Genomic DNA, 25,253 nt, shown 5'->3' with positions numbered 1-25,253 from the left:
TTTCTAAACCAGACCTGACTTGTCCTCAGAGTCAACAGAGAAAATACAGCATGTTTAACTGTAGTATTTAAACATGTGGCACTGAAAGGCAGGCTAGCAGGTAGGAAGCCTCAGTCTGACACCTTTCTCAGCATGGGGAAAGACTTCTTCACAGTAAATTTGGATACGTGAACAGCACAACAAAGATTCACATTGGACCTGAGTTGGCATCTCAAAATCCAACAGCCAGAAAGCAGGACGAGATTATGCTGCCTGTCAACGTATTCTGCAAAGCTGCAACAATATACTAAATTCCTCCGTGCTCAAGTTGATGGTACGGGGGTGTAAAATCTGAGACCATGCCAAGCACCTTCTTCAGATGTTTATGGTCACAACTCTCATTTGCAAGCACCAGTAAGTGCTGCTTTCAGTGTTCCTTGCCTGTCTTATTAGTGAACCGGGGAGACTTTGCCCAGATCACACCTATAATGACATATAAAAGAGTAGGAAGATGCTCGTTAAGGTACCTTGAAGTCGTAAGTGGCATCGGGATTTTCATCGCAGGCAATGACCTCGGGGGCCATCCAGTAAGGCGTCCCAATGAAGGTGTTTCTCCTGCCCACCGTTCTGTCCAGCTGAGCACTGACACCAAAATCCACTGCGGATCAGAGAGACAACAGGGTACCATAAGGTCGGAGAAACCCCAAGCAACTCTTCTGTCGACTGCAAAACATTAAACTCATTCAGACCAACTTCTCTGCACGGTCAGGAGAGAAAGGCAGGGCCAGAGACATTCCTGTTTGATCTCTGCTGGGATCAACAGAGGTCAATCAAGGACGAACCTGATCATCTGATGTCCAGGTTTTGTAAGAAACCCTGTGCCTTTTCCTCCTTGCCAGGAGGCAATGAAAAGAAATCACAGCTCCTCATACTAATGAGAAACACGGTAAGCAACATTAATAAGCAGCAGCCTTTGTTCTATGCTTTCTCATTTGAATTAAAGCCTGCCAAATATCGGTAGAAGCCTCATTTTTCTACCTAAATTCTTGCTGGAAATGGCAGAAATGCAAAAGACTTAAGGAACTAAGGGCCAAGGACAAAGGCCCATAGGGAAATGTCAAGCAGAGCCCTGCAAAATGAAGCAAAAACTGATGAAATCACATCAATGAGAGAATACTCTATGGTCCACCAAGTTCACTTTGCACAAGGTTGGACATTTGCCCTGGAGAACTTCCCCTTGGAGGGGAATCTTCACCAGCATAAAGTCAAACGAGCTGGTGGTGCCATCTGTTAAGCTGGGGCTTTATTCTGCTGTCAAGAGAGGAGAGAGACATGGGAAAACAAGGCTTGCACCTCATTTTACCAGTGTAAGGGTCTACCAGTGCAAGGGTTTATTCACCAGCATAAATTAAAATGCACAAAGGTGGCCTTAATAACACTTGTGCTGGACAATTGAGGACATCAGCACATCATCTGTGCTGATCTGCCGTCTTCCAGATGATCTTCATGTGAATGTCCAGTCTTCTCCAGAATGACTAACACTGCATAAGAGATTCACAGTAGTTCTTGCAAATCAAGCCCTCTCCGACAGGTTGGCTTGGAAACCCCATCTTGATTACGCGACACTAAATTGACTGGACTATGATCCTGTAGGACACTACACGAAGGTGTGAGGGAACAGCCTTCGATAACGGCTGGTGGTGCACGCAGGCCAATTTTCAACCTAGGGCATGAAAAAATGGACTCGATTGCTCATCCTGCATCTGACGGCAGAGTTGCCCAAACTACCTGTCTGAACAAAATCACCTTCACTGCAAGTACATTTCTGCATGCAGAACTTGGCCGTCAACCACTGGCAGTTCATTGCACAGCACTTGGTCAACACCCAAGGCCACTTATTGAGGCTGACACAAGAAAAATCAGCGCGTAGCTCTTAGTATCCGTTCCCTTTCTCCAAGTCACATACAAGTCCATTCTGCTGCTTCTCTCCAGCCAGCCCACCTGCAGTTTCCAAGAGCTCTAACCCACTCTTACCTAGTTTAACTTCAGCATTTTCCGTCAGCAATACATTCTGTCCCTTGATGTCTCGATGAATTACTTTGTGCTGGTGTAGATGACTCAAGCCCTAGAGAATTCAGAGAAAGGTTAGAGGAATCCACGTTCAAAGCATGTTATTTTCTGACATTCCTCCTCAACTAACCCTGGTCCAGAAATGAAAGATTCACAGTTGGAGTTCAGCACTTGAGAACGCTTTTGTTTATCCTGTGTTCAAAATCCTGTCCTATGTCACATGCTGGGAGGACCTGCCCAGCAAGCGAGACGCCCATCAGTGGGCTATATGTGCCGCAGTGGGTGCTCTCCATCGCACGAGAACCATCCATTCTACAGGGATTAAAACCAACCTTTCAGTCTCTGCAGGAACCCATATTAACCCAAATTCCTCCACAGCTCCAGACACATTTACCCACGTGCTCCCTTGCCTTAGGGAGTCTTTTCTGTGGCAGAAATAATAAAATGGTTTTGTTTCCTTTCTCTACTTCCATCATCCAGAAACTGAAGAAAATAATTCTCTTGTTATATTGGTCCAATACATGGGACTCGAATACACTGAAAAGCTTGTATTAAAAAAGCTACTGTGCAAATACAAATATTACGACTTGCACATATTCCTAATAGAGAGACAGCCTGTCTCTAAGGCTAAAGGTAAACTAGCTCTTCTGGTGTGCTTTTTTATTAGCTCATTAATTTCTTTTTGCAACCTACATTTTTATTTCATTCATTTATTATTTCAGTTTCAAAGTAACATCCACCTCCATTGTTACCTTAGGAAAAACATGGATTACTTCAAAAACTAATTTTGCATTAGTTTTACATTTCACATTAAACATTCATATTTGAGGAGGAAGATAATTTCTGCTATCACTACTGGTAGTTATTAGTCATTTTACACTCATTACATTGGGACAACACCGTGGAATAGATCACACCTGTGCGGGAGCCCTTTTTTAGCCATGTTATGCCCGGTTAGAGGCACCTTTGGGCATTGGAGGCAAAGCAAAAATTTCACTGAATTCCAATAAAGCCTTTCGCAACGCGGGATCGAGCCTTGTGTTAGAACTACAACTGACCGTCAACATCTGAACCACGGCTGAGCCACCTTCTACAGCATGAAGGTGGGAGCCTCTCATCGCCTGAAACCCTGCGGAGATCACCAACCGCCCCAACGTGCGGCCCAAACGTGAGCGATGACACGCCATGGTGGCCAGGGGACATGAGTCAGTGGCTGGGTTCTGACTCACTGCCAGCCACTATTCTAAGAAGCAGGCTCATAGAGCTCATACATTAAAAATAAGCCCACGTAACTGTGGTTTCCTGGCACTGAGAGCAGTGTCCGTACAACAACCGCTTAGCTATGGCTTTCTGCACATCATGCTGGTGCGGATGGTGGCATCCAGGGTCAGCAGAGAAGTGCCATGCCCCCTCCGGACACCAGCAGCAGCCTCAGCAGCAGTGTCAGACACCTCCCTGCGCAGCAGTCATTTTACTTTGTTTTCTCTCATAGAACGACAGAATCATTTAGGTTGGAAAAGACCTTTAAGATCATCGAGTCCAACCGTAAACCTAACACTGCCAAGTCCACCACAAAACCACGTCACTAAGTGCCACATCTACACAGTCTTTTAAATACCTCCAGGGATGGTGACTCCACCACTTCCCTGGGCAGCCTGTTCCAATGCTTGATAACCCTGCCAGTGAAGAATTTTTCCCTAATATCCAATCTAAACCTCCCCTGGTGCAACTGGAGGCAGTTTCCTCTTGTCCTATCACTTGAATGGCTCTTCTATGGGTTTCCTTCACATGCCCGATATTTCTTTTCTCCTGAACAAAGCCTCAGTCCACGGAGTGACAGATTTTCATGTCAGGCAACCATTAAGACCACATCATCTGACCTCGGTTGTGCAAAATGCAAGCAAGCCTTCGCTGAAGCTGCCATCTCCCAGTACATGAAACTCTGGCACGGCCCATTTTAAGACACTCCAGTCAAACATTTACCTTGTGGGTATAAAAGCTGCAGCATCCTCATTAAAGCCCGAGACGTGGATTTAATAAAACCTGGGGTGCTTTTTAATCATGAAGATTCTTTCCACTGACTTTGTTAGTCCTCACCTTTCTGTTAATTGAAAATGTGATTCTAATGTAAATAAATCTTTATCCTATTAATACTAAAGGGAATTATATTTTTGTTGAAGGAAAAGGAGGGTTAAAAGTCAGGGAACTAACAGATCTAAAGGGCATTAAATAGGGCTTATTTATTATGCATCATCCTAGCACATGAATTATTCATGCCTATCGGCACCAAAGAGGCTCCAGCCCATGGCAGCACGGCAGCCACGAGGCCCGCAGAGCCAAAGGCTTTCCGTGTCCCCCGAGCACCGACTGCGATACTCCAACAACCCTCAACATTCAGCTCCCTCTGGGCACGTACCCGTAAAATCTCTCTGCAGATGTAGGCGATCCACTCCTCCTTCAAAGTGTTCCCCTTTGTGTTCTTGATGAGGTCGGTGACGGAGCCCGCGCCGCAGAACTCCATCACCAGCTGCCAAATGGAGCAAAAGCACAATTACTGCAACCACACTGACAGCATCCTCCGGGCTGCCTGACCCCAGGGTAGGTCCCCGACGCTGGCAACACAGCCGTGGGGCCACCGTAGAGCTACGCAGAGCCACCGGGACATCGTCTTGAACCTATCAGCTTATAACCCACACGGGCTTTGCTATAGAAACAAAACAATAAAAGGCTGGAAGGTTTGTTGCTCTCCAGAAGGATGGGAACAAAAACCAGGAATCAGCCTCGTGCTGAAAATCAGCAGAGGAAATAGGACACCTTGAAATCCCAGAACCCCACTGCCACATAGCCTACTTCACACTTACGACCCATGTTTAGTATGAATATTTAGTTATCAACAGCAATAAATGCAAAACTCTACCCCTTGCATGTAAGTTCTTCAACTCTGAAAACGTGAAGGCAACAAGACAGATGCTTGAAAGCTTCCTACATACTGAAGAAACGGGTATATTTTTCAATTTTTTTTTTCACCAGGAGGTCTTTGCTTCTGACCACGTTTTTGAGCAGCAAACCCTCCTTGAGCGGAAGCTTGCCGAGCAGCTGGAGTCCTGCTGCTTGGGTTGGTTCAAACGAGACCGGCCACCACCGCTTGCACCACTTACAAAGTTTCATAATATCAAGCATAAAACCACAAGGATCTAACCCAGGCCTGAACTTCATCTTGTCATTGAGCAACTGTGAAATAAATCTCATAAAAATAGCACGGGATGCGAGTCTGCTCCCAGGGACATCACGGATCCCCAGGGCGTGCAGGAGCTGTCAGCATGCTCCAGAAAGCGAGCACAGCCCGTGTACGCAACAAGCCTCCTCCAAGACCTGTAGAAGTGTTTCTCTCAGATGTGAAACCATGTTTTCCAATTAGATCAGCCTGCTGCTGAAAGATATTCCCTTACAAGTAGTGCCTTGCCAGATTCTTCAATGTGCATGTTTAAAGTTTCTTATCACATGAAGCTTACATGGCATTTAATGTTCTCCAAGCAAATGACATCACTTTATTAAAGGCATGGGCCAAGAGAAGAAGAGAAAGAAACAGCAGAAGGGTTACTTCTAACCAAATCGCTCAAACGCAGTGATTTAAAAGACAATCTGATAAAAGCGATCATAAAATCCAGGCAGAGCACTGCTATAAACCTTTAGTTTAAATAAAATACCGGAGCAGACTACAGCTTAGTTGACTTTGACCATGCTCCCATCTTTAGTTTTGATATTAAGTCTCTCTTCTCTTCCTCAACTGACAGCTGAAAAATTCTTTGTATAACCCTATTACGTCAGCAAACTGGCTTGAAGAAAGAGATGAGTGATGGGCCAGAGTCCACCCGGTGCAAAGGCAAAGGAAGGCTGCTGCAGCGCTTGCAGCTCTTCCAGCCCAGCAGGAGACCAGCAACGCAGCTGGGTCACCGGGACACGGCCTAAGTCACGGCTTACTCACTGCTCACCGAATGGGAATAATGGAGCAACTGGTTTCCAACTCACTTTTCCTCTCTCTTTCTTCCCTTCGGATGATTGACACGTGTAAGCGTCTGCATGTGTTTCTGATTAAATGAACGTTTGGGATACCACGGCAGCAAGCATGGACAGGAAAATCCTGGATAGCTGAGCCAGCCACAAACACTTTCCAACCCAAAAGGCTGACCCTCTCTCCAGTCCCTTTCCATGGAAATTCATCCACAGGCTCTCACCAGGGTTTGGAGCAGGAGGAAGAGTACATGCCATGTACGGCAGTCACAACGCTTAAAAGAAGATGGAAGAAATCCCATGAAAAGTACACAGTGCATTCATTAATTTGCCAGACTATCTTTAGGGAGCTGGCAGTTCACCCGGTCCTCTACGCTGTCCTTGAATTTCCACAGAGCAAAGATTAATTTTGCACCAGGAGGTGAGTAATACGGCCACCTGCTGATGTATCCCAAATCTGTGATTGTGAAATCTGGAGATTAAAGAAAAAAAATAGAGAGAGGGAAAGAGAAACTCCCACAGGGAGGGTTTCCAACTTGGCTTTTTAAGAGCTGCACAGACCCGTAACATCCATAGGAAAATATCCGGCACCAGCAGGCTTCAGGTCCAGCTGGGCAGCAGAACAGCTGCGAACAGCACGGCACTTCCCGAAACCTCTGCCACGAGTTCTCCAAGAAAACGAGCAACAGAAAGACGATGAGCCTGCACGAGCATCCCTGTCCACAATGGGGAGCTGATGGATGCCCACCGTGAAAAACCACTGTTTCCAGAAGGTTTGGATAGAACAGGAGGAAAGCTGGTGGCTGCAGCACTGCGATCCCCTTTGATCCTCAGACGGAATGATGCTACAGAAGTCCCAACTACAGTCCACACAACGCCACCTCCGAAGAGAGGAAACACAGATGATGGCTAAGGAGGCACACCAACAGGGCTGGTGAGACCTCACTCATGGCACAGCGTGTCCTCCTGGGCGATGGAGCCCGAGAGTGAGAAACGCATAAGGAAGTAGGTACAGTAAGGTGATCAGGTCTTCTCAGAGGACCTGAGGACTTGTCGAGCCAGCCAGGGAATGGATGGCTACAGGATATGAGCATATATTGTCAAGAGCATGGACAAGTAAGCACCAGAGAGGAAGAAGAACAAGGTAACTATTGGCGTAAGATCAATGTATCAACACCCAATTGGTATATTTAGGCTGGAAATCAACAAACAGCCCTCCAGGGAAAAAAAGGAGGGAACAGAAGTTCCAGCTGATTTTAGAACAGAGCTTAGTACACTTAGGAAAGGCTTTAAACGGTGCTTATACTCAGATACGTCCTTACCAGTCCTACGTCTCTAGGTGAGTGCATTGCCCTGCACACTCTTGCATCACTGCCAATCTTATTAAAAGATGAAGTCATGACGGGGTAAGAGAATAACCTTGAAATGCAGGTTGAGTTTTTATTAACCATAATTAAAATTATCATCAAGATGGGCTAAAGGTAAGATCATCTCCTGAAATTCAATTTGGAAGGCCGTTTATTGAGGAAGTATTTTTAAATACAGTTCATTTAGCATTTACTTAGCTCTTCATATCAGAGTGACATCAAACTTCATAAGCAAGGCAAATTCCGAAGCAGCAGCTGTAAATCTCAGTGTCCTGCTGCCTCACCATTTTTTTATTTAAAGAGCCTTCATGGCTTTCCAATCAACGACCACCTTCCCCAGTTTGGGAATGGCCAGTGAGACCTCTGTTCCCATTGCCACTGTAGATCACCTGGATGGGCTCAAATGTGACATCCCCAGTACAGAACCTCCAACCCAGCTGATGGTGAACCACTCCAGCTGGTCCAGAGGAACCTCCCAACATCATCCAACTCCTTCATTCTGCAAGCCAAACTCTTCTGTGTTCCTACTCCTCGCCCCATGAACAACTTGACTTCACTTTTTTGAGTCACAGAAAACAAGCACACAACACCCTCAAGCTAAACACTGCTGGAAATTCTTCTTCTTGAAGAACCCGGGTGCCATGCAGTCCTGTACGCCCAGGCCACCCAAGCCTCCCACGGCACCCCACAGCCTGGCTCCCTTGGGAAAGGGTGGTCCCTCATCACATGCATCATGGTACCTGGAGCCAGTGATGGAGCACTACTGAAACGCAGAGCTTCCTGGCCCTTAGGGAGCCGGCGGGCAGCTGCCACCGCGAGTCCCGAGCAGGCTGAAAGCTTTGGGCTTAGGGACAGCAGTGAGAGGAGCTGGGCTCGCAGCCTTGCCATGTTTATAGCACTGACATCGCTTTGAAGAGGACTGAGAACGAAATAGCGTCGGCTGACTCAGCCAGGCAGCAGCAGGAAGTCTCTGCTGACCCCGGGCTCTCGGTCAGGGGCCAGAGAAGCAGCCACGCTCCCCCCACGCTCCCCCAGGACTGCAGGGCTTAGAGGGACTCGAGAGAATCACAGCTTGACCAAACACCGTCCCCTCTCAAATGTTTAATGATTTAATTCCTGTGACACGAGGTACCAGCAGCTGCCCAAAGATACTGCTCAGTGCCCACACGTGGAGGGGCCTGTCCGTTGGTGGCTTCAGCACTCCACGGACAGCAAGAGCAGATGCTCAACCTCCAACGTCCCTCTGGCCCTGCGGATGTATACGGCGTGTTAACGTTGGGGATGAAGCAGAGACCGGCAGCTCCCAGCAGCTGTTAGGGCAGGCGATGTGACGGGCAAGAGGCCCTTTGGGATCGGGTCACCTCCCCCATGACGTTCACACTTCCTAAACGAATTCCTTGTCTCTCACCGCCACAAAAAAAAAATAAATCAGAACAACCCCTCCCCCCCCAGTTTATGTGCAGCCTGGTAACCCATACCTTAGATCTGAGATGTGCGAGGGGAATTTAATCAGTTCAACTCCGAGAAGCAGCAGTTAACTGATTAACCGGGTCCTCACCGTCCCCTGGGTCATCTCCCCAGTTTCAGCAGCCCACCTTCGAGCCCCTGCACCGCGGGCTCGCCCAGCCAGGACCCCCTTGTCTGGGTTACAGACTGGCACAATCCCTCCCAAAGGTCCACAGCACCCAGAGAGCGCAACACAGGAATAAGCCTACCTCCTATTTTTTTAAATGTTTTAAAATATTCCATAAAGGTTGTCCCTATGACTTTTACTCCCTTTCTTTCCTAACGTATCAGCTTTTTGACGCCCATCTCCACTGTCATCTGCTGAAACCTCCTCCACTCTCTAATTTCAGTAAAACTTGCTTGTTTCGTGAGCTCGCCTCTCGGGGCGCGTGGCTGCCATCGAACGGAGCAGCAGCGCCGACAGACCTGCTCATCGCCGCGGCAGAAGCGATGGCAATACCTCATGTCAGCAGCCTGCCGCGCTCCCAAGAGATCGCCATCTCCACCGAAAGAGCTCCCTGTTTTTTATTTCCGTATCAGCCTCCCGAATGTCGATAAGAAGAATTACTTGGGCATTATCAGAAACCGTTTTATTTCAACAAAGGGCCAATGAAAAATAAACAAGCCCTTATCTGCGCGGCAAGACTGACAGAGCTCGCGCAAGGCCTAATTCGATCAGATGCTGAAGCACCAGCTGTTTCACACCGCGACACCAGCACACCTCTCCTCCGTGCCTGGGGAGCTTGCCCGTGAACACCTCCACCAGCCCCAGCACCGGGCACAGACTCCAAAATAAAAAAAAAACCCTCACACCCCAGCACTCTTGAGCGAAAGGAAAGCAGCAACGCTATTTTTCACCAGCCCATGAGAGAGGCCCCAAAACTGAGAGGAGAGGTAGTTGGTCTGGAAGGGAGTTCAGATTATCTACTCCACCTTTCCCAGGGAACAAGTGACCGGCAGCATGGCTGGGTGATGAGCACCTTCTCCCTTTGCACGGCTGGGTGACCCTCCAGGGAAAACCTAGGTTCTCCTCCCAGATGTGGGCATCCGAAAGTGATCTCGCACGTACAGCATCCTCCGCTACTTGATGGTGACGGGGACTGATGAAACAGCCTCTCAATCCAAGGAGTTTTCTACCGAGTTTTTCTTTTTGGAAGTTTGGGCTGCTCTGGATGGGCAAATCATTTAAAAAACATTATTTTATTAATGCTTGTATACACCAATAGCTCTTTGCACTGGAGGTGGAGGAAAGGAGAAACCCAAAGCCTCCTCCCTGGTCAGACCGTGCTAACTCCAGACTCCAGCAGCGTAAGGACACCAAGCAGAGCCCAGCTCTGGGGAGGGCTTGGGCATGCAGCTGGTGGGGTATTTTTACCTCCTGGCACTCCAGCAGCGCAAGGGGGAATGTTGTGGGTTGGTTTTCTGTTTTCCTTTTTTTTTAAAAAAAAGAAAAAAAGTCAGGGTTTGTTTTTCTTAAAAAAAACCCCAAACAGATCATAAACCAGCTAAAGTCACATGGAATTTCACAGGATGAAAAGGCATTTCTCAGCTTGAAAGCTTTCTCCTCGCTGAATCCCAGGCCAGCTGCAAAGAACATGTTTCTTTAGAGTTCCCACCAAAACCAACCCCAACACTCAAATAAGAAAAGCCCCTGGAGTCCAAGCCCCTATGTCTTCCCAATAATTCAGTGCACCGAAGATCTCGGGTAACAAAGCGGCGCAGAAGCCCATCAGCCCCGTTCCCGCTGCCCCTGCCGCTCTGGCCCGTGGCTGCAGGGCCAAACAGCTGAAGCCACTGCAACTTTTGCTAAAGTAAAACCTAGATGATACAGAAACTAAAGGGAAGAGCGTTCTGCTGCTCTCCAGCTTCCCCATGGTCTCCCAGATGAACCACAGATATTTGTTACTCCTGAAAAATCAGGCTGTAGCGATCTCATTCAGGCACAGAAAAACTTTGGAGACCACCCGTAGCTAAGTCAGAACTGACTGGATTTACAAGACTGTGGGGAAATAAAAGCTATTTAGACTACAGGACAACATCCAGGTCACTATATTTAAGATAACTCCAACACAGCCTTCCTTCCAACGCTGCCCTAAGAAAAGCAGGTCTCAAACTGCGGGGCAGACGCCCACGGGCGCCACAGGCTGCTGCTCCGCAGACTCCGACCAGCACAGCCGAGCTCAGAATACAGCACAGTAACTACAATTAATTTTTCATCCCCCTTACGGCAGCGCCCGGAGCCCCGACCTGCGGCGCCTGCCGCCCACAAGCATCAGCTGCCAGCAAGGAGGTGGGCTCCGACACCCCGGCTGTCTCCGGAGAGGGACGGCAGATTTAAACTCTACCCTCCGCGGTCCGGGAATGCCGAGTTAATAACCGAGAAGCCACCGACAAGGGAAGCAGCAAGAGCAGGCAGGCAAGGATTTACGGAGAGGCAAAGCAGCTTGCAGCCCATCAGCAACACAAGGCTCCTTCAGCGGGATGGCTGAGCAGCCGCAGACCTCCCTGCCCTCCCTCCGCCATCCCCCTCCTCTTCGCTCGCCTGCGCTGGCTCCGCGTCATGTCGGGCAGGAGCCGAGAGCCGGCGGGCACCACGCACGCCCAGCATCCCCCACCCAGCCTCCATCTTCCCAGCAACGCTCCCGGCTTCTTCCAACTGGTTTTTTCGGTGCATTTGTTGTCATAGGACGGGTGATTTGCAATTGAATATTGTAACAAAGACGATGTTAATGGAAAATCAGAATAAAAACGTTTTTGTCAGCAGTCTGCAAAGATTTTTGTGGCAAAACGGAGAAGCGTTTTGCAGCGCAGGAAGAGCGTTTTCAAAGCCTCGGCTTCAAAAGAGACGGATGCAAAACAAGGCTTTCTGTGCCCTGCAGGTGGTGGTCGGAGGACACCAGAGTACATCATTTGTGCCAAAGCCCCCTTGTTCAAAGAAAAAAAAGCAACCTACCCAGAGCTGATCATCCATTCCCGGTGGGTTCTTTTTAATAAAAGCACCATAATACGTAGCGATATTTCGGTGGTGAGAATATTTCTTCAGCATGTTAATTTCTTGTTTGATCTCTTCCTCTTCATCCTGGGATGAGGTGAAAAGAAAGGGAAGAGAGACAAAACCAGAGGCGCTAAGAGACCGCACTTCGCAGACTCCCAGCTCTCTTTGCACGTGGGTGAACTGCCATGCACCCCATTTCTGACTGACCTCATCGAAGTTTCCTTGCACCATTTTTTACAGCCACTGTTTTAGCAGAGCCCTGGGAGCCTGAGGTCTGGACTGGAGACTAACGGCTTACTCCTCGAGCAAAAAAGCTCAGGGCAAAACACGTGCTTTGCCACATTCCCTGTTGCACTTTTGAACCCCGAACCGGACAGATCTTCAGGCAGTGCAGAAATCGGGTCATTCCCAAACAGTTCAGATCACGGCGTCTCCTCTACAACGGGATCGCAAAGGTGCTGGCAGAGTTTAAGGTGGGCAGCCGTCCTCTCACGTGGGTTCATGACCCACCAGCCCCATGGGCTGCTTCCAAGCCTGCAGCACGGGTGGGAGCAGAGCCCCGGCAGCTCCCGAGCAGTCGAACGCCTGCAGGCTAAGGGCCCACCAGGAGGGGCTGGCCAAGCCAAGCAAGGTCTGCCCAGGAACGGAGCCCTCGCATGGGGACGTGCTCTCCATCCAGAGGTGCACCAGCGCCAGACTTTGGCATCCCAGCCAAATTACACGTTTCAGACGTTCCTCCATCTTTTAAAACTAATTTCTTTATAATTCATATCAGAGCCTAGACCAGCATGGCATAGCTCTGAAGCTCAGTGACACTTGTGTTGCCCCAGTAACACATCAGCACACTCTCCTAGACCCATCAAAGGCCCAGAGAGATGGCTTCCCAGAAACCGTTGTTGCATGGCAGGAGTGCTCCCGCACTTTGCATCCCAGTCTCCCGACATGCTGCTTCTGCCCACCCGGGAAGCAGCACGAGGCATTCGGAGACACCAGGTGTTACTCGTGGTGTGGTGGCACCACAAACTCTGTGCCAGACTGTCTTGGTCCTGGCGACAAGCACCATTCCCGTGGGTTGTCATGGCCCCTCTCCGTCCTGTCTGCAAAGCAGCAACCACTGAAGCAGCCAAGGCAGGGGAACTGCACCTATACCTGTTTTGATGTCCTACCATGGCCATCAAACACGCCCTGGTTTTATTTTAAGCTGACCAAACTCCAGCCTGCTGTAATTCCACCGGCTGAGAAGCAGCAGATAGCTGCCTTGATGTCGACAAGCTTTATTACAAAAGGACCAGAAGGGCTGTTACTTCTTTATTCTTCTCCCTTGTGTCCCTCATCTGCTTCACCCTGACTTCAGTTCTACAAATGGGCAAAGGACAAGACACCCCAGTGAACAGCGAAGCTGAAGCAGCAGCTCTTCTTGAAGAGCGATGCTCCCTCATTAGGTGTTGCGCACCACGGACAGAAACGCGGCTTTCTTCCCAAGCTACCACAGAAAGTGACTTCATGACTACAGTCTTCCAGAGAGAATTCAGGGAAGAACAGTGAAGATTAGGACAAGAGGAACTAATAAAAGCACCTGACTAGGAAAAATGGAGAGGAGCCACAGGGACACTTGGTTCTAAGGTTTATCTTGAGTCCCTCTTTCTGCTGAAGTAATCAAAATGGGGGAAAAAAGTTGAAAAGGCACAAAATCCCCGAAAAAAAACAACACTGGAGCTGTGGAGGTCAGGACGGCACACGAGGACATGTCTGCATGGCTAGGCTCAGGGGTCTCCAGCCCAGCCTCCTGCTCCAAGCAGGACTACTGCCAGTGACCACCACCAGTAAATCCAATGAGGGAGGGAAGAAAAAGGAATTCTCATAGCAAGCTGGTGTAACTACTCCAACTCCAAAACTGATCAAACCCACAGGCCAGGTTTTGCCGCCATGGTTTGCATCCATCAATCAATGTTATTACATCCATTGCTGGAAGTGGGTCATGCAGCAGGACCAGCCCCTGGAAAACAAATCCAAATTCTTAATTCAGAGATAGTGGCTGCCCAAACTGATCATGTGCTGTAATTTGAGGGCCTCAGTGCTGCAGTCTTCCCTAACAACTAATTAGCAAGAGCATAGACGAATTAAAGCATCGTCGTCAGGAGCCTTTGGGGGTTTACTGCAAGGCACGTGGTTGGGATGAAATGCTGGCTGGGAGCTCACTTAAAACACGGGCACTCTGCACTCCAAAAGCTCCCTCCATGAAACTGCAGATGGCTATGTTTGGGATGACCACACTAGTTCTGTTCTCTGTAGGCTTCTGAAAGACACGTTGTCATCAAGGACATCGTGCAAAAACAGGTGGGATGGAAGATCTGGGTAAAATGAAGCAGGGACTGTGCTGAAGTCAGCATGTGTCAGGAGACGGTGAAGGACTGGAGCAGACACATCTGGGTTTTCACCAGCAGTCCACTGAGCCTGGACCAGGTGCTGAAGGTGGCCTTAGGCACCGTTCAGGGACCGGCTTGAGCAATGACTCCAGAAGTGACTCCCAAGACCACTCCTGCGGCGGCTGGAGGACATGGCTCTAGATCTGACTTTGGCATCAACAGCTACAAAGCACAGTCAGTCCCTTGCCACATCACAGGTTTGCTCTGTCTTAACTGTGGTCATCGCGTGGCCTGCCCAAGCCTGGTCCTGCTCCCTGAGCAGCCTCCTGTCGGTGACCAAGAGCCGGCGGCATCCCTTCAGAGGACAAGGAGGTCTCACCTCAGCACCTCAGCTGATCCTGCTACCGCCTGCCAGGCAGCTACTTCTCCACTCATGCAATATTGGTGTCACCCGAGGCTGAGAAGCCACCACATGGGGCATTCAGTGGGGCAGGGAGAAGTAGAAGGGAGCAGAAGTTCAGTTAGGGGGACTTGTTAGAGGCTTGACTTCAAAAATTTGTGTATTATATATTAAAAGAAAAGTAACCAATGTGTTTTAATATGGCATTAAATATCCAAACATCCCATGTCAAATATCTGATTTACTACCTTGGATGTTCAGAGACTCTACCTGAGACTCTACCTTGGAAGGCAGAGGTTTAGATCACGCATATCTACTTAAAGACGTGGCTGAAAATATGAGTTATCGGGCAGGATGAGATTTGGGGTACTTTTCTTCAACATCTTTGCTTGGAAGTGATGATATGTTAAAACCACTGAATTAAGTGTGGACTCAGATTTAAGCCCCTGTTTGGCCTCAAAGCAATATTCTGATTTCTCAGCCTAAATTTGTTACAACCTCAGATTTCATCCCATGGGAACCCACTGCCATTTCTGCCATGCGGTTACGTTTGGTGGCTCTGTCCATTCCCTTAGAGCCTGCTCCCCATGAGAACTAGATAAATGGCACTTGTAGATATTGTGAGTAAACAGAAACAAATCTCATTCACATTTACTGACTTACTTCCACGCATCATTTCACCTGTTAGCAGAAAAAAGAACCTGGATGAAGATCCTGCAGGTATTAATACCACACCACAACATCTCAGGTATTTCAAAACATACTCCTGTGGCCACCTGACTGCTTTCACAGCGAGTCAGTTCTGTATGTGCTGAACTCCTTAAAACTAACTAAAAACAGTAATTCAAAAAATAAGGTGGGTAGGTTGGGATAGAGTCCTACATTTTGAAATGTGCTATTCCAGTAAAAGAAAGAAAAAAAAGACAAAACACAGTAAAAACATTCTTACTCCCAAACTTGGCATTGTTTATGTAGGCAGGAACTTTGGGAGGTATAACAGTATACTTAAAAAAAATAAATTTAAAAAAAGCACTTTCATGTCATCCTCCTGAATGCATCTGTTTCGGTTTTTAGGGATCATAGCAATTCCACCCATTTTTCCTTTTGTGGCCACTGGGAAATGGTGAAACCATTCTTTCCCCTAAATCCTGTTCTTCATTTAATAAGTTGTAAATTCCTGATTCTCTTCATCTCATACAATTTCCAAAGAGCCACATTTCTGAGACCAGGGCGGTGCACTTTTTCCTCTTTATCAGTAGGATGCACAGGAGTAATTTAACCTGCCTAGAAAAGCTATTCATAACAATACCTGCACATAGTTCTGGTGAACAGAATTTTTTTGTTGAAAAACATGGATTTGGAGGAGCTGAAATCTGTTACGAACACACGATCCCATTGCCACAATTTTCTTCAGATCTTATTAACGCATTCAGAAGAGCCACTGCTGGAACTGGATGCTGCTTTGTTTCAGCATAAAACTACATAACCTCCAAAATTCCTCCAGATTTGTATTTCTCTCACACATTTATTAAACTCAAAACCTCTTAACGGCACATTCCACGTCAAGGCAAAGGGGATTTGCTGTCCAGGAACTCAAACCTTCCACTAACCCTCCCCGCTATCACGCCCCGTCCCCTTTCCCCTCTTATCTGCTGCTGAAGGATGCAGGAGGAGCAAGATACATTACCCCGGTGACGTCCATAACCTTAATAGCAGCAAGCTGGCCTGTTTTAACATGACGACCCTGCAAAAGAAAAAGGAGAAGCTGGTTTAGCTTTGCTCAGTGGCAATGTTTTCCTTGCAGCGAACATTCTCCTTAAACCATCTCCTCGCCCTGGCAGCATCTGCATGTACTTTTGCTTTTTCAAGAGCATCTTCACAGCAGCCATGATGGGAAAGCAGTTCCCTCCCCTTCCGCCTGCCATTACAATTAATTAGTAAAGGGCCTTTGATGCTGTATTTTCCTGGCAAACGAGTGCTGGAAATATCCCTTAATGCTCAGCCATGCAAAAAAACAGCTTGGGGCCTCTCCCGAGCGCAGAGCATGATTCGGCTGGGAATGGTCTGCTGGAGCGGCGATGCTGGAAACGTGCTGGCTGGGGTTCCCCCACGGCACTGACCTCGGTCCCCCCGCGTAGGAGCCCCAGCTCTCCCGGACCTGGGGACACCCAAGGGACCGCAAGCCTGCAGGGCACCATTATACAGCCTGCCCGCTAAGCTATTTAATTTGCAAAAGCCTTGGTTAGAGGGCTAGAGAGGTTTTTAAAATTGGATGTGCTTCTTGGCTGTGGAAGTGACCCCCTCTTCAGCGCTGGCACGGGTGGGGACCGTGCGTCTAGAGGAGAAGCCCCCCAGCCAGCGTGCCAGCAGAAGCCCCTTGACACCTCCTTGGTTCCCAGCAACTGAAAAATCAGCAAATCACCACAACGAACTGCTTGCTGCAGAGTGCACGACTACATTAATCCTAATGGAAAAACGCCTGGAAGCGATGGGGAAGACTATAAAAGAGCCCAGACTGTTGATGGGGTCTTCAAACCAACACAACTGCTATCAAGCAAGCCAACTCCCAGCCTCTCCTCCTCTCCCGAGAAACAGATGACCCAACATCTTCTCAAAACTGCTCACATCAAATCATTCCCCTCCCTCCATTTGACGGCACGTGCTCTGCTTACAAACAGGGCAGAGTCAGAGGAAAAGATGTTTCTCCTCCAGGAGAGCCAGTGGGCTGCAACAGGGAAAAATACGAGCTTTTCCTAAACGCCAGGCTCCCCTGGCCCCACTGCCCCTCACCAGCTCGCCTGTGGATGAGCTGGGGTCTGCGTCCAGGTTTCCCAGCCCTCCTGCGAGCTGGAGATTGTCTCTCACACCATCTCGCTTCCAGCAGGAGCCCCAGATTACCGGACACAGGGACCTCTCCCCGGCCCTTCACGTTTCCAGGCACGGCGTTGAGGAGCAACCTCACGTGCCGGCTGTGGAGCCAGGCAGCATCATCCTCTCCAAATTTATGACTTCACCAGGAAGCCAATTCACCCACAGGGCTCCTCGCTCATTTATTAACGCAATTTATATATCCTGAGCAACCACATCTTCTAACCAGGGAAAAAGAGCTTTTTATTTTAAAACGTAGAACATAAAAAATGGTAAAATAAAACACGGCCCAGCAGCAGCAGGCTGCGGCTGAAGCATCCCCTGGATGCAGGCGTTGGGGAGGAGGGGCGCATTGCCAGACACCATCTATTTACACAGCGTGATGTGCAAAAACAAATCCTCCCCTTCCTAAATTCGTCTTTGTTTGCTTGGCCAGGAAGCCCCCACACATCCAGACTCATTAATTAAACCCAGCAGAGCACCAGCGAGGGATGCGCTCGGACACAACCACGGCATGCCGCCTCGTCCATGAAACGGCGAAGGGAGACGAGGCACTTCAAGCCATGTGTCTGCTACTTCTACCCACCTCCATCTGACATATCACCACCTCATTTCGCATTTCAGGGAGCTGCCCCAGCCCTGCTGCGAGTGCTGGAGTGCTGCTGCCTACCTCCAATACCAGTCGAGGGAAAAAGGAGCCCTGGGTGCCCACACCGCCCTTCTCCCAGGGATCTGCCACCGCCTCATACACCTCCCCAGCATTTACAGACGAAGGTAAGATCTTCATATTGTGTGAACATTTACCAAAACAAAATAAACTACTTCAAAATGTATGTTGATGTAAGCTGTGAGGGACACTTCGTCACGCAAAAATCGGGCGAAGTAGAAGGAATAAGTATTCAGCCCTGGAACAGCAGAACAAAGATTTGCTTTTCGTATAGTTTGTTCGCAGCGATGGGTTGCTGAGCTTCATCCTGGCAGATCTCCACCTCCGTCCAGGGAAACCAGCCATTTCCTCACTGGTTAACTGTCCCTTTTAATTCAGTGTACCTAGCGCTCAGCATTGAACCTTGCAGTGAAACCATCACATATAGTTTAGAAAACCAGTTGATTTTCACCCTACTGCAGGCACTCTCGGTCTTACAATACAGATAGACAGGATAGAGAGACACTGAGAACTGGAAGGGATAGAAACACTACAGGAATAAACCCAGCATCGGACCCATACACATTAAAAGGCATCACGGCAGCAACGAACCCTTTCGATGGCACTGGCCACCAACCACCTCCTGCATGTTGGCCATGCAGAAGTAAGCGGCCATGCCCCTGCAGCATTTCCACAGCATCCAGCGGGACCAGGCAGCAGAGCCATTTCTGCCAAGGCAAGCTGCAATTGCTAACTGATGCGTGGCAAGTGCTAAACTCTTCAGTGCGAACCCTGCACTGCTGTTAAGAAGTCACAAACAAGGACCGGGGTTTCACAGAATCACAGCATGGTCGGGGTTGGAAGGGACCTCTGTGGGTCACCCAGTCCAACCCCCTGCCGAAGCAGGGTCACCCAGAGCAGGCTGCACAGGACCGCGTCCAGGCGGGTCTTGAATATCTTCAGAGAAGGAGACTCCACAGCCTCCCTGGGCAGCCTGTTCCAGGGCTCCGTCACCCTCAGAGGGAAGAAGTTCTTCCTCACCTCCTCTGTGTCCCCTACCCATCAAAACATGTTTGCTTTTTTCTTTAAACCTTCACCAGAGCAGAGACCTCCACTGCAAAACCACACAGCGACCGAGCCCAACTCCCGCTCCTGGGCTCACCTCTGCTCCCCCTACAGCAAAGACGCGGGTCAAAACAGGTCAGGCTGCAGGTGCCTATGTAGGATTCCAACAGCAATGCTCTGCTTTTTCAGAATTCCTCCTTTTCAGTGCCCCTGTGCTGAGGAGCTTGTCCTGGGGATGCTGGAGAGGGTGCAGCTGCCTGGAGGCAAAGCCTTCGGGAGGATGAGGCCCTTCCAGGGTAAGGCAGTCACTTCTGAGCCTTCAGACCACTCCACCACCACCAGTTTTGGTGACAGGAGCAAAGGAAGCCAGACGGGAGCAGCAATCACTGCAGCCACCCTTGCTCCCCACACCCTCCTCGCCTCCTGCTCGCTTAATAATCTGTGCCAACAGCCTTCGGTCGTCTGTCTGCCCGCGGAAAGGAGCTGCTCTGCTCTTCAGCAATCTGTAACATTCTGTCTTCTTGCTGCCTTTGTCTCCTGGCATTGTTCGGGATTTTTCCGTTTGTTGGTGGCGGGCGAGCTGCTTCCAGCTACTCCTACATAAGAGTGAGAGATGCAAGAGCACCAGCATCCTCCCAAAGCCCAAGCTGCCTCGACATCCCAGCATCCGAAACGTGGTACCTGCAGCCCCATCCTGCTGCGGGGTCCAAACTCCTGCATCCCATTGCCTTTGCTTTGGGCGTAAGTGAGGGTCTACCCACCTCTCCCTCCTCGCTCACACAAGGCGGCGACTGAAGCCCCCAGAAGCTCAAGGAGAAGGGCAGGAGATCTCCAGGAGGCCCTTCCATTGCCCCGTGTTGGCTGTTCACAGTAAGCACCGCGAGGTTTGAAGGACACCGCCAGCATCACCTGGGGTACGGCTCCTGGAGATCTCCAACACACCAGCACCCCCCAACACCTCCCCGCTCCCTTCCCCGAGGCAGGTTTGGCATCTGGCTACGTGCCGTCCTGGCTGAACTGCAAGCTCTGTTGATTGTCATAAATCCAGTACCATTACAGAGGCCGTTAAACATACAGGAGGAAATCAGAGCTACCAAAACATCTTTTCCCCCTCTCCAGACTTGCCATCAAGGTTCACTTGGGTATAAACCCACATTTCAGCCTCAAGATTATTCAAGCGTGAACTTCAAAGCCGCCACAGTTTTTAATTAAATATCCATCTGAGCATAAATTCATGCTCCTAATGACTCTAAAAATGTTATATCAACTATCACTAACTTGATAATGTCAAGTATTAAGACCAATTTCTGCACATGAGACAGGCAACACAAGTTTTTTCTCCAAAGGCTGTGGTCCTCACACTCCGTAAAGCGTAACAGACCAGCACACGATGGGAACACTGGTAAACACTTTCAAACATCAGCTGATGCACTGAGGCACTATATTTACTAAATAAATAAATCCTGGCCTCAGTGTCAGCCTTTGTACACAGAAACTGCATACTCTGGCCCAAAACTCCAGTCCCTGTTTTAAGGACAGAAGGATGACTGATTGTTGCTTCTTTAACATTTTGCTTGTGCAAGCACCGATTTCACCTTTAAGCAAAAACTGCAATTTCTGTACCCAGAAATGTATCCCACCGTATTTACTTAACTTCTGCTTCTATTCATTCAACAGAACACATCACCCAGCACCCGCTGCAACCAGCGGGACACAACCAGAATTGTCACTCTCCCGAGCAAGGCAGAGCTCCCACGTCCTTCGGCCAGGAACAGGGCTCCCAGCCTCCAGCCCCCCACGCACCCATAGCCCCCGCAGAAGGCATTTCACGGAGTAATCCTGCTGCAGGCCTGATACTTTAAAGGCAAACACTTGGGATGCAGCCATTCTGCAAAGCCCTTAGCCATGTAACATGTAAATCTTAAAATAAGTGGGATTGGGGTGCTTTTGCCAGGCAGTGCAGAAATTCCGACATGAACAGCCTTGCTGGGGCCAGCCCACACCATCGCCCCTCGCCACTGAGAAAGCACAACCCGAGGAACACTCTGTTTCATATGGAAATCTCAGTAAACCGAGACAAATAACAAAAAGTCTCATAAAAGTCCAAATATTACCACTTCGGCAGGACAGGTGCCTCCCAACTGATTTTCTTCCATTACATCTTTGTTGCAGTTAAAACACCAAGCTGACGCCAGCAACTCAAGGACTGCCCTTTCTCCGGGCCAGCTCCTGCCTCCACACCGTGTTGTTAGACAGCACATCCCTGGTCCCACCAACTCCAGCGCACAAATGGCGCGACACACCAGGGATTCCGCCAGGTGAGAAACCACCAGTTCATTTTTCTACGTTAACATACCATTTTTGGTACGTGCTAGCTACGACCAGCTCTTTGCCAAGCCCAACTTCTGCAGACACACCGTCAAGGTGTTCACTGGTGAGTGTCACCTCCTCTGGACTCCGTTTCACCACCCAAGACCTTCTGCAGCAGAGCTCTCCTGGAATGGGCCAGAACATCACCCAGGTCCCTGGTCCAGGTCCTGCCAACTCGTTGTTTTCCCATAGTTCAAGGCAATTCAGGGACTCGGTTCAAGACCTTTTAGCATGAAGGCACTTCAGCACTAACACATGGAAAAATGCATCCCTTTTTTTCCTGGGAGAAGGAACTTTGCCTTCCAACAGGAGCTGTGCATCCGAGCTGCTGTTCTGCAGTTCAATTAGACCATTTTATAGCACCCGCTGTGATCTGTTCTCGGCTTTCACACAGTATAGGCACGCTTATGTACTTTGTTTCCCATTGAAAACAATCTTGAGGGTGCCAAAAAACTTCCCTCTGACTAGTTTAAGGTGCTAAAATACTTACTGATGGAAAAATAGGCTTATCCTAATGTGAAAATTCCGCAGCCTCCAAAATCAGCTGTTTTTACAAACAATGTACTCTAGCTTTGCACTTGGTTTACACATCTCTTCAAACGTATCTGCAATATATCCATGTCTCCGAGAAGGTAATTAAAACTCCAGCTACTCTAAATATCAGCTCAGCATAAGAAAAAGTGAGTCATACAACAGGAGGGGAAAAAGGTTTATTTTAACGGAGAGGAAAATACCCATTTGATTAAAACACAGCGATTATGAGCCAAACCTCCTTGTTCCCGACTGAGCTTGCCTCCAGCTACTGGCAGGAGGACTGCAGGTCAGCGGGGACTCAGGAGCACCCAGCAGACCAGGGAGCAGCTCCTCGGCCCCATCTCGCTGCCTTTCCGCCACACACCGCTGCAAAACCTCCGCCCTTCGCAGCGGGACCTTGCGCTGCCCTCTGTGAGTGAAATACCCCGGCCGGGACGGCAGCGCGTTTCCCTCCAGCAGCACCCGCTTCCACCTCTCCATCACTCCTCGGCTTCACAAACAGCTTCGCAAGAGCTTCAGAGCAACCCCAAAGGGCACGGCTGGCTCGACGCAGTCCGCTTCCACACAGGCCAAACCCCACCGGCTTATGGGGCTTGCGGGGGCTACCTAAACCTCCCGCTGCTCCCCCCAGGCTTCAACCCACTCTGCAGACGGCATCCTCCTGTACACACGGCATGCCGGAAAATCCACCGCTTCAACACTCGAAACAGAAAACCAATGGAAAAGATTAAAAGGTGGATCCAATCATGAAAAAGATAAAGAGGTGGACCCAAGCACTTGACGTCTCATCTGCTGGCCAGGTGACGCCTCCTCCTCTGCCTCCCCCGAGCTCTCCCGCAGAAAGCTGGCTGCTCACCGGAGCACGGCTCTTTCCCTCTGCCCAGGCTGCTGCCGCCCCTCGGGCTGCTTCTGGAGAGCAGAAGACCTCCACCAAGCAGGACAAGCACAAGTGTTCCCCATAGCCAACCCTCCCTTACACCTGTCATCTCTTCCAACAATTTCAATAGCAAAACCCTGGAAAACATTCAAAAAGCTCAAAGAGCAACAAAAATAAATAGAGTGGATTTTTTTTTTTTTTTGGTTCTCCTCAGCTAGGCATTTTTATTAATACTTCAGTTTGGATTGAACAACCAGAGCTTTCCCCTTGGAAAGGCATAAATCCTCTCCCGGCACAGACGTCTCTAATTGCGCAGGGCCACGCTAACGCTCTGTGTTGACCGAACAAAGCTGACCTTTGGACTGAAATATTTCTAATCCTCTGCATCAATCCATCCTCTGATCAGGGCTGTGCAGCTGGGAGAGCTGCAATTCCATTACTGCAGCTCCACAATAGGTCTGACGTTAAGTAAAGAAGGCAGGATTATCAGATTAACAAGCTAAATTGTTAAATTAGCATATTATTCATCTCCAAGAATAACACGCACTATAGCACATAGGTGAGCAAGACTATTATCTTCTATTCCCTTATAGATAAAAGGGAAAAACATCCCTTACACCAGCGCTTGCACTTGTGCCCTCCCTATCCTTCTTGCAGTTCAAAGGAGGCTGGAGACACCAGCCCTCCTCAAGCTCAGGAAGAACACAGAGGTTTCCCTCTTCCACGGATAAAACCGTCAGCATAAGAGGTCCTAAATCAGGTTCAGAGATCCCAAATCCTTCCAGAAGTTTCTGTAGGCAGTTAATTTGGATGTGGCCTTCACCTCTTCTAATTTCCACCCGTGGACAACCACTGGTTACAATGCACCACCTCCCTCTCTGTGGCACTGCCACCCTCTGCCACCAGCACACTGGCAATGGGGGGTTGTGGATCTGCTTCACGCTCACGCTAAGGACCGTGCACGTATATTTTCCACAAGTGTTTGGAGCTGTAGGTTTTGAAGAGCTGCCCTTCACGGTGACGGGAAACCTCAGGGCAGACCAGATTTCAAGACACTTCTGCATCTGGCAGGGCTTTCCCAGGACACAGGAACCACCATCGCTCTCCTAAAGGGAGGCCAGAGCCTCAACAAGAGCAGGTCTAGGCTGGAAGATGTGTGGACCGAGCACAACAGCATGGAGCAGAGAGAGACAAAGAGATCAACAACAGACAGCAAATACACCAGAAGTGGGTTTCAGGAGCAGCCTACAGAAACCTGAGCCACCAAAGGACTAAGGAGAGATGTTCCTGACAAAGAACAATGTATTAAAAAAAAAAACAAAACCAAAATAACCCAGTACCTTTGGAAAATATCCCTGGAGCTGGTCCCACATGGAAGGCAGCAGGATTGAAAGGAGCACCAGTGGGATAGAGGAGGAAAGGGATGCTGCCGGGTACCGCTGGACCCCTTGCAGCTTTCCTAGGCCCTCCATGAGCTTTACTCTTTGCTCCGGCACCCCCAGCACCCACAGGTCTGGCATACCGGCTCCCAGTGCATCAGAGAATCATAGGTTGGATAAGACCTCCAAGATCATCAAGTCCAACCACCCACCCAACACTACCTTGCCTACTAAACCATAGCCTGAAGTGCCACATCTACACGTTCTGTGAACACCTCCAGGGATGGGGACTCCACCACCTCCCTGGGCAGCCTGTTCCAATGTCAGCATCCCCATGCTGGCTCCCAGCACGGGGTGATGATCCCCACGGTGTTCTGCCAAGGGAGCAGCCCATCACCAGCAGCTCCCCGGGGCAGGGAGGGCAATGGCTGGTCCCTGGGGCTGCTCCCTCCCCTCCCGCACAGCCCATCCTGCCTTTGCCCTCGGCTCCTCCGCTTCGCTGCAAGGGCACATTTCTGCAGCTAAAAGGCAGCAGTACAGGCTGTTCTCAATAACATTAGTTCATGACAGCCATGTTATTACCACCCTGTAACACCCCCACTGTGCTTCTGTTTCACATCACTGCCTATTCAGCACGGCGGTATTCATAACTAAAATTAAATCCCCGCTCAGGAGAGCCACAGGGCACCCTTTCCCACGTCTCCGATCGCAGCAGCACCAGGTTGCTCCTTCCAGCGGGAGGCACTGAGCCGTGCAGGGAACGGCACTGCCCATGTCTGCCAGGCCCACCCAGTCCTCTGAAGAGAGGCACTTGGCCCTC

The 25,253-nt window shown here is 49.4% G+C and overlaps 1 protein-coding gene across 7 annotated transcripts in view; it reads right to left on the bottom strand.

Annotated features, from left to right (window-relative positions):
* The window catches only part of TNIK (TRAF2 and NCK interacting kinase), a 168,962-nt gene that overhangs the window by 63,071 nt on the left and 80,638 nt on the right, over positions 1-25,253 (bottom strand). For 6 of the 7 annotated variants that reach the window (XM_075418325.1, XM_075418324.1, XM_075418326.1 and 3 more), the window contains exons 3-7: positions 16,382-16,438; positions 11,887-12,012; positions 4,466-4,576; positions 2,014-2,104; positions 507-637 (exon numbers count right to left, since the gene is read on the bottom strand). In XM_075418325.1, the coding sequence (XP_075274440.1) occupies positions 507-637; positions 2,014-2,104; positions 4,466-4,576; positions 11,887-12,012; positions 16,382-16,438 (516 nt within the window). Of the gene's footprint in view, positions 1-506; positions 638-2,013; positions 2,105-4,465; positions 4,577-11,886; positions 12,013-13,836; positions 13,912-16,381; positions 16,439-25,253 lie in introns of those variants that run through there. The other variant, XM_075418330.1, reaches the window with a different exon arrangement.

Source organism: Opisthocomus hoazin, chromosome 4, assembly GCF_030867145.1.
Source record: "Opisthocomus hoazin isolate bOpiHoa1 chromosome 4, bOpiHoa1.hap1, whole genome shotgun sequence".
NCBI lineage: Eukaryota > Metazoa > Chordata > Aves > Opisthocomiformes > Opisthocomidae > Opisthocomus > Opisthocomus hoazin.
This window is presented reverse-complemented; position numbering and strand designations above follow the sequence as displayed.